The 13,547-nt window shown below is 43.9% G+C and overlaps 1 protein-coding gene across 1 annotated transcript in view; it reads left to right on the forward strand.

The window, feature by feature from the left end:
• EFR3A (EFR3 homolog A) overlaps window positions 1–13,547 on the forward strand; it is a 58,071-nt gene that overhangs the window by 15,106 nt on the left and 29,418 nt on the right. The window contains exons 2-4 of the mRNA XM_007661071.2: window positions 3,043–3,119; window positions 7,477–7,604; window positions 10,326–10,476. Of these exons, the coding sequence (XP_007659261.1) occupies window positions 3,043–3,119; window positions 7,477–7,604; window positions 10,326–10,476 (356 nt within the window). The remainder of the gene's footprint in view (window positions 1–3,042; window positions 3,120–7,476; window positions 7,605–10,325; window positions 10,477–13,547) is intronic.

The following is a 13,547-nucleotide window of genomic DNA, read 5'->3' on the forward strand; positions in this document are numbered from 1 at the left end:
TTTAGGGGTGCAGAATGGAGACTGAGATATAGAAATGCTGGCATGCATACCGAAGAAAGGAACTGTGTTTTTTCTTTTTTCTTTGATAATACATCAGGAATCAGCCTCAATAATGAATGACTGGTTGCTCTCAACTGTCCAAATGAAAAATGCCACGTACGATCCTAGTTCTTGAGAGAACTTCCTTTTTTTAGAATTCTGAACGTATGAAATAGCAATGCATGGTTCCCTAAAATAATGGGCTGTAGGCATTGCAGATTTTTAAATCAGGTGAAAGTTTGTTTTGTTAAAACATCCATAAAATATCTGAATATTATAATATCCGACCAGGCCGTCATTGTTACTTGAATCCGATACTCTCGATACCTGGCACTTTAACGTTTTCGATAGCTTTACTTTGATGTCACAGTTCAGTTACAGTACTTAGGTCCCATCATGCTAATTAACTACAAGTAAGCTGAGCTAGGTGCGCAGCGAACAGTTGATGAAAAGCACTCAGAGGAAGACAGCACGAAAAGTAGCTTCAAATCCAGCATGAAGGATTATACTCAGGTACCCACGGTAGAACTGGAAAAGCCCTATGAATTGAATTCCACGAGAGAGTCAACTTCTACCTTGTGCTTGGGTAGGTCAGAACTTCGTATGCGCTTGCCGTTGCGGGTGGTGGAATATTGCTTTCCGTCCGAGTCATCTCTGGAGTCCGTGTTTTCCCCTCTGGGTTGTCATCATCCTGGGCTCCTACCCCCCAATGTACCCTTTTGCATTTACTAGAGACTGAGGGAAGAATTGATGGTAATTCTTTTAAAGCAGCTAAGAGTTAGTTGTTTTCAGCCAGCAGTTTGCTTTCCAAAATCTCAAATGAGGCAGTGTGTACCGTCGCTTTTCCTAAGAGACCCTACCTGATTCGGCTTCCATTTTGTAGGTTAAATGAGAAGTTTATTATGTATAGTCTCGTATTTATTCTTGTAATTCTTGTGGAATTTTATAATTAACTTTCTCCCAATTTGTGTCCCAGATCAATTCTCATTTGTACAGGTTTGGCATCTGCATGTTTTTAAGTATTTCTCTTCCCTCTCAAGAACTATTAAAGTTTTAGGAATCTGATTTTTCCTTTTCTATCTGGGGTTTTAGAGCCAGCATCTAACTGCTATCCATCTCATAAAATGCCACAATAGGACTGTGACAAATATGGTACAAACATATGGTTTCAACCCATTTGTCTAGGTCCCTGTGCAGTTCTGGAATAGCCTCGAGAGGATCTAGTGTAGATATTAGCATAACTCCCTTGTTGAACTACCAAAGTGCTCCAGCGATCAGGGTAATAGAATTGTATTTTTAGATAGGTCAGTTGGTAAAACCGGAATTTTGCAAGTCATTCTCGGGGGTGTTTTCTCCTACATTTATGGTTTCCAGAAAAGGGGCAGAGCTAGTGCAGTAGCTGGCCCCAGAATCTATATACCAATACTATCATCTGAAGAGGATGAAATTCACTCAAATTAGGAAAATGCTGTAATATCATTGGGCTGGGGGGATGACAGCTTCTCTAGATTTAGCCACCTAATCAAGGGAAATGCTATTTCCAGCACAGTTTTTTTTACTTCTCATTCTTTCTCTTTCCTGTCATGTGTTTCTGTGAAATTTGTTGTGCCCTTCCTTGGGAGGCAGGCTCAAGACAAGACTAGGTAGTGATCCAAATAGCAGCCTGTACCTTCTGAAATTGTAGATTTGTGGCCCATCCAAGCAAGAGTCATTTGTATCTGACTTAATTTAAAATGCATCTCCAAGCCCCAGTTAGTTTAGCTTTCCTGCGATGTACAGCTATCAGAGTACACTTCCATGAAAATGTGGGAAATCATGGGACAGAAAGAGGCAGCTCTTAGCTACCGAAAATCTTTGGCTTTCTGACTTTTACCTGCTGGTTTTCTGCTTGCGGGCAGTGGGAAAGGCTAAATTCCAGTGAGATCATGGCAGTTTCCTATCCATAGCGGGTAGTTAGGGAGCACATTTCCTTCTAGGGAAGTCTCTCTGTGAAAATCTTCCCATCTTTGAAGAATCGTTGGGTCAAGGAGGTCTTTCTAATCGCGATCACTAGGAAATGCTGGTGCCGGATCCCAGTTCCTTGTATTTTCATCCAAACATAGCATGATCTGGGTTCTGGCACTAATCTCGATGAGAATGATACACCAAGGTTCAGTGGCCAGAGCATGAGCCTAGGAGTCAGGGTTCCAAGGTTCCAGTCTCAGTTGTGCCTTCGGCCTGCTATGTAATCTTGGGCAAAAGGACTGTGCTAAGCATTTGGGAGAGTACACTGGAGTTAGGAGACATGCTCTCATCCCTCAGAGAGTATTTAATCCAGTGAGGGAGAGTTGCTTAACTTCTCTGGGCCTCAGTTTCTTCATCTATAAAATGGAAGTAAACAATTAATGCCTTTTCCTACCTCCCAAAGATATGAGGAGGATCAAATGAGAAACTTCTCGTGAAAGAGGGTTGGAAAAATAAAATCTGCAAACTCAAGATATTTGTATTTCCAAGATGGAGATATTCAATATACAATTTTCATCCTGGCTCTGCCATTTGCCTGCTGTGGGACCTTGGGCTGCAGTAACTGGGTCTCAGTCCCCTCATCAATAAAATGGGGATCAAATGCCTGTTGTTTCTCTCGCTTAGAATGCGTGCCCCATATGGGACAGGGAATCTGTCCGATCAGATTACGTTGCAACCCCTCAGCTCTCAGCACGGTGCTAAACACATTCTAGGTGCTTAATAAATGCTATTTTTAAAAGTGCTCAATCATAGAAACTATTAGGAAAAACTGGGGAAGGCTTCATGGAAGAAGAGTGCTTTGTGATATAGGGCCAAGTACTGGAGAAGGAAAAATAGTAAAGAAAGGGCAGAGGAAGATTATTTCCCAACCACGGAAGTTGTGAATTTAAGGCTGAGAGTTGGGAGGGGGCATTTAAAAAAGACTTTATTTGATCATTTAACTTAAAATCTTTCCAAGCAACTTAATATCAACAGCTTCCCTTGCTTTGTCATTTGCAGGAGTGTGTTGCTGTTGCGCTGCCTTACGTCCTCGCTACAAACGATTGGTGGACAATATATTTCCTGAAGACCCAAAAGTAAGTTGGACTTAAGATGCCCCCAAGCGTCTGTATGGGGAGTGGGGGTCTCCATTCATTTGCTTTTGTTTTCTTTCAAAGGTCAATATCAGTCTCTCCTCAGTTCATCATAGATAATCTCTATGATCTCTATCATCTCTCAGTTCCTGGGAGCCAGAGGCAAACCCAGCCAGGCAGCGTGTGTAGGAGGCAGCGGTAGATCGATTCTAGAAGCGGGGTGTGGTGTAGTCAAATCGGGGTCTCACAACTTTATAGGCAGCCGTCCCGAGGCATCCGGGTTTTCTCCTGGGACGTTAATGTCCCACCTGTTTAATTGGGTTCGTGAGGCACCTTAAGCGGGGGAATTGCACCAGGACCACGGAGGGAGAGGGCACTGACTAGATCCGTGGTCACAGGTTGGAGCCCACAGGAACTGAAGCAACGTGGCTCAGTGGAAAGAGCCTGGGCTTGGGAGTCAGAGGTCGTGGGTTCTAATCGCGGCCCCGCCACTTGTCAGCTGTGCGACTTTGGGCAAGTCACTTAACTTCTCTGGGCCTCAGTTACCTCATCTGTAAAATGGGGATGAAGACTGTGAGCCCCATGAGGGACAACCTGATCACCTTGTATCCCCCCAGCGCTTAGAACAGTGCTTTGCACATAGTAAGCGCTTAATAAATACCAACATTATTATTATTATTATTATTAACTAAAGATGGATAGTGCCCCATCCCTTGGCCTGCCAGCATTCGACATAAGCCAACTTTCTCTTTGTTTGTTCGTTTGTTTCTTTGAAATGGAATGACTCTGATGTCACTACCACCACGGGTTTCCTACCTTCCATTTTATTTAAAGTCAGATGGCGACACAGTCTTTCTCAAGAGGACTACAGGCTTTTTTGGTTCCACTGTTTGACTGCGGGAACTCTATGTTGGAAGTGGCTAGGCTTCACTCCGTGATTTTAAATGGAAAATAGATCGGCAGGTGCACTTTGGGCCTGGATGGTTTAACAATGGAGTTTTCTCCGGGCTCTTGTCTTGGGGCCGTTAAGTATTATGCAACTCTAGAGTGGGATGTGTGTAGCCATTACTTTATGTTCATTTGAACTAGTCCTCTATATAATTCAAAGTACTTAAATGTTAAAGAATGTAGGAGAGAACTATAAAAAGCATATAATTGCAGGAAGCCATCTGTCCTCAGTTGGAAAGAGTTATTTGTGAACAGAGAAAGTTCCAAACTTTAGAGAAGCTAACTCTCCAAGTGGCTTGATGAAGGAGTGGAGTTTTGGGGGTCATGGAGCACAAGACAAATATAACGGAGATGAAAATATACTGTGTTTCCCATGCTGGCAAAAAGGGATGGTGTGCACTATCAGTAACTATATCCTCGTTTTTCTTCAGGCATTTTCTGTCTCTGGGCAGTCAATCTGGTATTTATTGAGTATTTTGTGCAGAGCACTGTACTAAGGGCTTGGAAGAGAGTCCAATATATCAGAGTTGGTAGATTCGATCCCTGCCACAAGGAGCTTACATGTTTATATTTTAATAAAGACTGAGGCTCCATTCCCAGTGTCTTAAGTTTCGTGGAGAAGGGATTTTTTTTTCTTTTTTTTATTGGTTTCTCTCTTTGTAGCTTTGACACACCTCCTAAATATACTCCCCTGACGCGTTGAAGTAGAGGTCACCAGGTTGGGTTATGAATATCATTAAATAGGTTTCAGAAGTCTGTGGAAGGCTGAACTTATGATAGGAAAAGCCCTGAGCTCTGAGTGGTTTCAGGGAAGCGGAACTCTAGCCAACTGACGATAACCATATTGGCCGACAGATCTGGCCCACTGGGAGTGTGGCCAACAGAGGCTAGGCGAGGCAAGCAAAGGCAAAGGAATCTAGGTAATCCAGATGCCAGGCAGCTCTGTGGTTGGCTGTGTGGCCCCATCTCTCCGCACAGTTTTGGGGAGACCCAGGCCAGTCTGATTCTCTCTCTCTGCCCCCCAATTCCCCCCCCCCCACCATGTTGAAACACCATCCTGAAACCCAACTGAAAAAAGCAACCTTCCATCCCTGCCCCACCTTGGGTACAGCAGTTAGGAGCTAGGAACCTTCTGGGTCCAGCTATGGAATCTCTTGGAAGGATGACCTGGCATGTCCCTTTCTGTATGTGTAGGATTGAGCAATGGCCTACTCTTCCGCCTGGATTTTTTGCAGGTGTACTGATGGGAATGAAAGAGTCACTGTTCAGAGTCTTTCTTTTGGAGAAGAAAATAGCAGTACAAGCAGTAACTCCCTAGGAGCCCATAGAAAATAATTACAAACCCGCTGGAGCAGCACCACCGTGAAAATAAGTGTCAGTGGCCCCGAGGGAGGTTTCCCCTTACCTTTCGATAGCCCCGAGGGAGCCTTCCTCTTACCCTTCGTTAGTCGTCTAGTGTCACTTGGCTCTGCCCCGGAGGGCAGAGGCCATTTTTGTCAGATTCATTGTGCAGCTCCACTTTGTGTCCTGCTCAGCCCCACACTGACTCTGGGTGGCCAGGCCTCGAGGCTCTGCTGGGGCCCGAGCCAAACAGTAACCAGACCTACTTACGGTTTCCCTTCCCTCCCTATAATACCGGAAGGCGACCCCGAAGGGGGCTAGGCTCTCTCGTCGCTGCTGCTTCCCTCCGATCCACAGGATTGGGAAAGGCTGAGGACAGGATAACTCCACAGTTATGGTGGGGTGGAAGCACTATCTTAGACCTCTCAAGGGGACCATTAATGACGGATGAGTCACTCCCTGCCTGGGCCCATGAGTTACACACATTAGCTCGTCGTTCTCGAGTGGGTGAGACGGAATATTTATTGTGTTTACTTGGAGTAAGCATCGCCTCGGCTTTTGAGGTCTAGATGTTTCCACTCTAACCCAGGATCACCAGATCACTATAGGTTCCCAGATCATAGAAGAGAAATGATTCTTCTATTCAGATTCCCCCAGTTCAGATTTGGAGTCTGTGATTAGGCGTAAAACTATGCTGTCATCACTGTACGCCGGACACTTTACGAGGCACGGCGAAGGGAAGCAAACAGTCAATGTAAAAGCAACCCCTACCCCCACCAAGGAGCTCAAAAGTCCAGGAGGGGGGTCAAGAGGACATAAATTGCCAAATATGTAAATGAGCAGGGCCATGAACACAAATCATCAATTACTATAGTAATAAGAATTATGGCATTTGTTAATAAGAATAATTATGGTATTTGTTAAGCGCTTACTGTGTGCCGTGCACTTTTTTAAGCGCAGCATCAGATTCAAGATGATCAGGTCAGATACAGTCCCCATCACACATGGGGATCACATTCTAAAGTAGGAGGGAGACCTAAGGAATTAAATGCATGAGTAAAATTGCTAGCCAATAAATTCGTGAGTCATATATATGAGTTTTGGTTGGGTGATTAGTCAGTCGTATTTATTGAGCACTTACTCTGTGCAGAGCAGTGTACTAAGCACTGGGGAGAGTATAGTATAACTATATAACAGACACATTCCCTGCCCACAATAAGCTTAAAGCCTAGATGGGGAGAGGTGTTAAGGCGGCAAGGTGAGGGCAGTGAGGGATAAAGAGGCAGGGATGAAATTAAGAAATGTCCATTAGGAGCACTTTGAAAGCGGGACAGGATGGGGTTTGGTGGATTTTTCACGGTATGGGAAGAATTAGGCCAGAGACGCGGGACTCATGAACCAGATTCAGTTAGAAGGTTTGCTTGGGAAGAGTGAAGAGTGTCAGCTGGGATGTAGCCAGAGAAGTATGGGTAAGTGACAGAGAATGCTGTTGGAATGCCTCAGTTAGGAATTTTGTTTTCTAAGTGGCTGCTGAAGGGTTTGCAAAGGTGAGTGATATGTCTTGAATGTACTCTAACAAGGTGATACATTTTGCTGCCTGTACCTAGGATAGACTGGAAAGGGAAGACAGACTTGAAACAGAGGAAACAGTACCATTACAGTAAGCCAACCGGGAAGCGATGAAGACTTTGATCACTTAGTGGTATTAAGGGTGGAGAAAGCGGGTTGGAGCTATGAAATATTGTGGAAGAAGGCATCATTTCTAACAACTCTATTGCACTGTACTCTTCCTAAGATCTTAGTACAGTGCTCAGCACACAATAGGTGCTTGATACATATCATTGATCAATTAATAGGATTTATTGAACACTCAGTGTGTGCAGAGCACTGTACTAAACCCTTGGGAGAGTACAATATAAGAATTGGTAGACACATTTTCTGCCCCATAACTGTCTAGATGGCGGAGACAGATTGATTTACTATTGGAAGGTCTGGAGCTAATGGGAAAGATAAGAAGAGGAGAAAGTCTTGAAATCTTTTCAAAATGCACCTGTTTACCTGTCTTACTTAGGATGGTCTTGTTAAAGCCGATATGGAGAAGCTGACATTCTATGCGGTGTCTGCCCCGGAAAAACTGGATCGAATTGGCTCCTACCTGGCAGACAGACTGAGCAGAGACGTCGTCAGGCACCGCTCTGGGTAAGGATCCCCATTGTCACAGACAGATTGATGCTGGGTTGTGTTTGCTTCTCTGTTCTCTTTCTTTCTCTTGAGTTTAATAATCACTTCCTCCTTTTATGGTATTCGTTAAGCCCTTACTATGTCTTCAGGCACTGTTCTAAGCCCTTTGGTAGGCCAAAGCCAATCAGGTTGAACACAGATTGTGTCCCACATAGGAATCTCAGTCTTAATCCCCATTTTCCAGACAGGGGAACTAAGGCCCAGAGAGGCGAAGTTCATTCAATCATATTCATTGAGTGCTTAATACTGTGTGCAAAGCACTGTACTAAGTGCTTGGGAGAGAACAAAAACAGACCTATTCCCTCCCCAGGATGAGTGCACCGTGGGCAGGGATTGTCCCTATCTGTTGCTGAATTGTACATTCCAAGTGCTTAGTACAGTACACTCAATAGATACGAATGAATGAATGAATGAATGAATGAATGAATGAATGAATGAATGAATGAATGAATGAGCTCACAGCTTAAGTCTGAAGTGATTTGCTCAAGGTCACCCACAGCAGACACGAGGTGGAGCCGGGACGGGAACCCAGGTCCTTCTGACTCCCAGGCCCTACTCCAGCAACTAAGCCACGCTGCTTCTTTTCTGTATAATATTGCAGAAGTAAAGCCCAGAATTTTTTGTAGATGAGAGAGTTTGGAAAGTCTGAAGAGAGAATAGCCCTCGGCCGAATGAGCGTATCCCCTGCAGTTTAGTTTCTCTTGGAAGTAGTTCACCGTGGCTTCTAGACATTCAACTCTACAATTTAATCATTTTTATACTCTCCCAAGCACTTACTACAGTGCTCTGCACATGTAAGCGCTTAATAAATACCATTGATGGAATGATTTTCTTTAAGAGGTAAAGGATGGGTGGTTATCACATGACCGAGACAGGACTGGAACTCAGAGAGTTGGAGCCAGTGACGCTGAGTACGCCATTGAATCGATCATTGGAACTTATCGAGCGTCGACTCTGCGCAAAGCATTTTCCTAAGCCCTCAGGAGAGAAGAATACAATAGAATGTGGCCCGTTCCCCAGGCATAATGAGCTTACAGTCTAGAGGAGGAGACAGACATTAATATAAATAAATAATTAATAATATATAATTATATATTGAAGGGTGGCAAAATCCTCCCCTCCTCCCGCCACTCTCTGGCCTGCTTTCCACTCCTGGTGCAGTGTGGCTTCCCCAGAGTGGTTTCAAAACGGAAAGTTAGCATTAACAGTTTTATAGTGTCTAAAGCTTGTTCGTTGACAGGCTGCTCTTCAGCAGAGGTCGTCTAAGGACTTTACTGTTTGTTTGAAAAAATTGAGTTGCTTCCGCTTTTACAGTTTAAAATTTAACTCCGCAAGGTAGCGGTTTACCGTTCGAATGAGGCAGCATGGAGCGAGCGGGCGTTGATTTAAGATAATTTGGGGGATTGAAAATCTGGGAAATTGGGGTGAGTCCTATCTCTAGGCACATGGTTAACTTTATGAGGGAGCTCACTGGACGAACAATATTAACCTGTCGGAGCCAGGGGATGTGCATTCTGCCTCCGGGCAGTCCCCAGGGTCCCGAAGAGACTCCTTTGCCTGATGATCAGAGAGCATCTTAGCACGTCCCCTTGAGACCTTTCTCCCCTCATCCTGCTGCTGCAGCTGCTGTTGCTGCTTCAGAGCAGCCCCCAGAGTCCAGGAGGGGGGCGGGAGGGGGATATGGGTATGACTGAGAGGAGGGAGGGAGGGGGCAGTAACTGTCTCCTCTGGGAGACTCCTCATTGGTTAGGAGACATGCCCAAGACCGCAATCTCATGCCCAAACTATCTTATCTGAATAACTCAGGGTGTGTGTGTGTTTGTGAGAGAGAGATTCTGTGCATGTGCAAGAGTGTATGTGTCCATGTGTGCCTGTCTTATTTCTGCCCCTAACAGCCAAATTGCATTTACAGTTCCAATCAGTAAACTTCCAGTTTTAGACTGGCTCTTGAGTCAGGGACCCTTGCCATCATTAAGAAGATACAAAGACTGTGGCCTGGAGTTTTTTTCAGGCTGTGTAGGCAATTGTAAAAGCCCAGCCACACAGTCCCTACAGAAGGCTGCCTGGATCTGTTCAGGAACCGTTCCTCCAACTCTTTGGAATCGTGTCCTTGGCCGAATCAATCCATATTTTTAACCTGGGGCACCAAACTTGTATTTTGCCGTGGATGTTCTGTGTGAGGGGTGCGTTTTCTAGACTGCAAAGTGAAGTTTCCAGAAAGATTTCCTTCAGCGTTCCGCCATCTTTATTTCATTCCCACTACGACTTGTTCGGTAAGTCTAATCGGACCCCCAAGCTCGTGGATTTTTAAACCGTTTGCTTTTAAGCACTCCGGGAATAAGGAGCAGTTGAGGATAAAAGCTGGCTAAAGAGAGGAGCTTTGCTTTTCATTGAAAAATCCACTGAGAGGTGATGGAGGATTACAGAAAGTTCTCTGTAAGAAACATGCTTGTGTGTGTACACACACACACCCACACACCCACTTAAAACCTTACAGGATCTATTCATTAAATACAGTGTGAGGGACAAAAGTTTCCATCCACTTGCATCGTCATTTATTTTCTGTAGGCTTAATTTCAGGTGTGGTTTTTATTCAGTCAAATGAAAATCAATTGTCAGGAGTAGAAATCAACTGGGAAGAATGATTACATCCAGGTGTTACTTTGTCTTTACACTCAGGTATGTTTTAATTGCCATGGAGGCTTTGGACCAGCTTCTTATGGCTTGTCATTCTCAAAGCATAAAGCCATTTGTAGAAAGCTTTCTTCATATGGTGGCCAAACTGCTGGAATCAGGAGAACCAAAGCTGCAAGTTCTTGGAACCAATTCTGTAAGTAGATCCATTTTGTGTCAGTAGTTAAGTGGCTTTGTAGGATCTGCAGAGTTCTGAATTCCCTGGACTATCCATAACACATGATTATAATAATAATAGATGTTATTATTATACTATTGGAAATAAGACAGGAATGACATTCGTGCCTAATCTCAGGAAAGTAAAAAAACAAAACACATTTGACTTTTGGTTACACCACTGGGGGATTCAGATCACCGGAATAAGGAGTCTGAGTAGCTGTAGTTATCTCAGAAGAATAGATCAATCAATCAGTCAATGAATGGTATTTATGGAGCACTTACTATGTGCAGAGTGCTGTACTAAGTGCTCTGAAGAGTACAGTGTAACAGCAGACACATTCCCTGCCCACAGGTCAGGTGCTTCCCCCTCTTCCTATCATTCCCAGCATCAGTTATTATCCACATCCTTTCCCTGCCCAGTCTCTCTTTCTTTCCCCCTCTCTCCCTACCAACCCCTGACATAGAGGAAGAGTGTAAGCGGGTGGCTGTGCTTTACTGTGCAGGGAACTGGATTGGGAGTAGCCAGAAGGAAACAAGAAGAGAGCCAAGGGCCAAGGAGGGGCCCAATGACCCCTGTCTTCTGTTCAGGAGAAATTTGTCAATCTGTGGTCATGCTAGACCTTTTGAGGTTTGGAATGACTACAGAATTGATAAATGTATTGTTCTTTGTTCATTTTGTCATTTACTCTTTCTATTTTCACTTCTTCCTCTGTTACCTGAGAAGCGTTTCTGCTGCACTGTGAAAGCAGCCATTGGAATATACAACATAAAGACTAGAGAAATGTTTTTGCAGTTTTTACTCATAGCTTAGAAGGTTGAAGGCAGAGAATAAATAGGTTTGATGCCATTTATTATACCCACAGTTCAAATGATGCATATTAAAAATCCGAAATAGCATTCGTGTGTCCCTTCCAAATGCCCCTTCCTAACTTCTAACTGCTGCCAGGGGTGACACCAGCTTCCAGGCCCCCACCTCTTAAAATAGACCTTGGGTCGTCTCTCATTCCTTCCCCTCAGTCCAGTACTTGAAAATCTGAAATCTGCTCCTTTTGAGAGTTCCTTGTTTATTAAATTGATATAATTTCTCCACATTTCTGTATTTGAATAATGGTTACCTTTATTTGAGCGTACACTTCCGCCAGGAATGAAGCCATATGGCTGTATCCTCCTCCTGCCATGGTTCAAATTGAAATGTGCACCCTCAGGATATATACTGTATGCATCCAATTGACATCATTCACCTAATCCCGTGAAATCATCTAAATCAGTTTTTGGAAATTAATCTCTTTAAAGCTAGAGGGACCAAGGAAAACATGACAAGCTTCAAATGCATTACTGTCACACTTTTAATTTTCAAAGAGGTTAAAGAGACAAAAATATCCATTCTTATTAGAGTGCCATAGTCCCATAATGAAAGGCAATTTGCAGTTCATTCAGTCATACTTATTAAGCGCTTACCGTGTGCAGAGCACTATACTAAGTGATTGGGAAAGTACAGTACAATAATAAACAGTGACATTCCCTGCCCACAATGAGTTCACAGTCTAGAGTGGGGGGAAACAGACATCAATATGTCATCAATACAATGCAGGTGATTGTTTAAGGTAATCTATGTAACATCTCTTTCTTTAGCACATTCTGAGTATGTTAGCTGAAGGTAATCAATCAGTCCATCAGTAGCATTTATTGAGTCCTTACTGGGTGCAGAGCGCTGTATTAAGTGCTTGGGAATTAGACTGTGAGACAGTGGCTGTGTCTGACCTGATTATCTTGAATCTACTCCAGCGCTTTAGTGCAGTGCTTAGTGAATAGTAAGCGCTTAACAAATAGCATAATTATTATTGGGAGAGTACAGTACAACGGCATTAGTACACGCGATCCCTACCCACAAGGAACTCATAGTCTAGAGGAGGAACTTACAGTGTAATACCGTGAGGTGGTTAATACCTTGAATTTGTAGAGCACTCTTATCTTTCCATCACCACCTTGATGATAGGTGGCCCCGGTGGCCCCTATTTTGAGGAAGACGGAATTTGAGACAGTTATGTGACTTGCCCAAGGTCACACAGCAGGACAGTCGTAGAGGTGAGATGAGAATTCAGGTCTCCTAAATCTCATCCTATGCTCTTTTCTCCTGAGCCCCCGGGGGCCTTCCGGTGGTCAAGCTGTCCTGCAAGGCAATCCTTCGGTGCTTCCTACTGTCCACTCCCTTCTCCTTGTATCCCTCCTCTCTCCCAATCTTGCAGGGAAGCCTCAATCTTGGTGTCTGAAAATTATCGATCATTGGCTCCAGAGATGCAAGACTTTGAGCCTGACCAGTTGGACTGCATTGTCTCTGGTCAAGTCTCTGGTCCTCAGAATGAAATTTTAAATGAACATGAGTTCAACCAGGCTTGTAAATCCTTATTGCTCCCCGACCGATATAAAAGAGGCTTTTGAGAAGAACAACTTTTCCTCTTTTTGCATCTTAGTCCCAGGATAGGTTCTTGCCTTCTGGGATGAGAATTTAGGTCATAGAGTTGGTCTTGGGGTTATTGGAGGACAGGAGTATCTCATAGCTCAGCTCCCAGGCAGCTTCTTTTCCGCCCCCATCTTTAGGCAAGTGAGAAGTAATGGGACCCGTCTCTCAGTCCTTCAGATTCCAAGGTAGCTACACTGTCATATGGGGCTCTGAGGAAATGAAGAGGAACAAACCGCCTTTCTTGTCTCCTGCAAAAAAAGTCTTCAGAACAGCCAAATGAGACTTTAAAAGCAAAGGATCCTTGTTGTATTCATAATTGCCTTGCTTTTTCAGAAGCTGAGTTTATTGTGTGTATGACACATGCTACTCTTCCAGAGCGTTTGTGAGTCATACCCAGCAGTTTTCTAAAATTATGAGCTTCATACTTCGATTTCAGTCTGCGTTATTACCTTAAGTCACAATTTGAATCAGCTTCTTGTTACAAAGAGTATTTTCTTTCTAATAGCAGAGTTTCTCCCTCTTCCCTCCCTTCAAAATTGTCCATAAACTGTTGAGGTACTTTTTCGTCCTCACTGAATTTTTCATTT

The sequence above is a fragment of the Ornithorhynchus anatinus genome, chromosome 4 (genome assembly GCF_004115215.2).
Source record: "Ornithorhynchus anatinus isolate Pmale09 chromosome 4, mOrnAna1.pri.v4, whole genome shotgun sequence".
Classification (NCBI taxonomy): Eukaryota; Metazoa; Chordata; class Mammalia; order Monotremata; family Ornithorhynchidae; genus Ornithorhynchus; species Ornithorhynchus anatinus.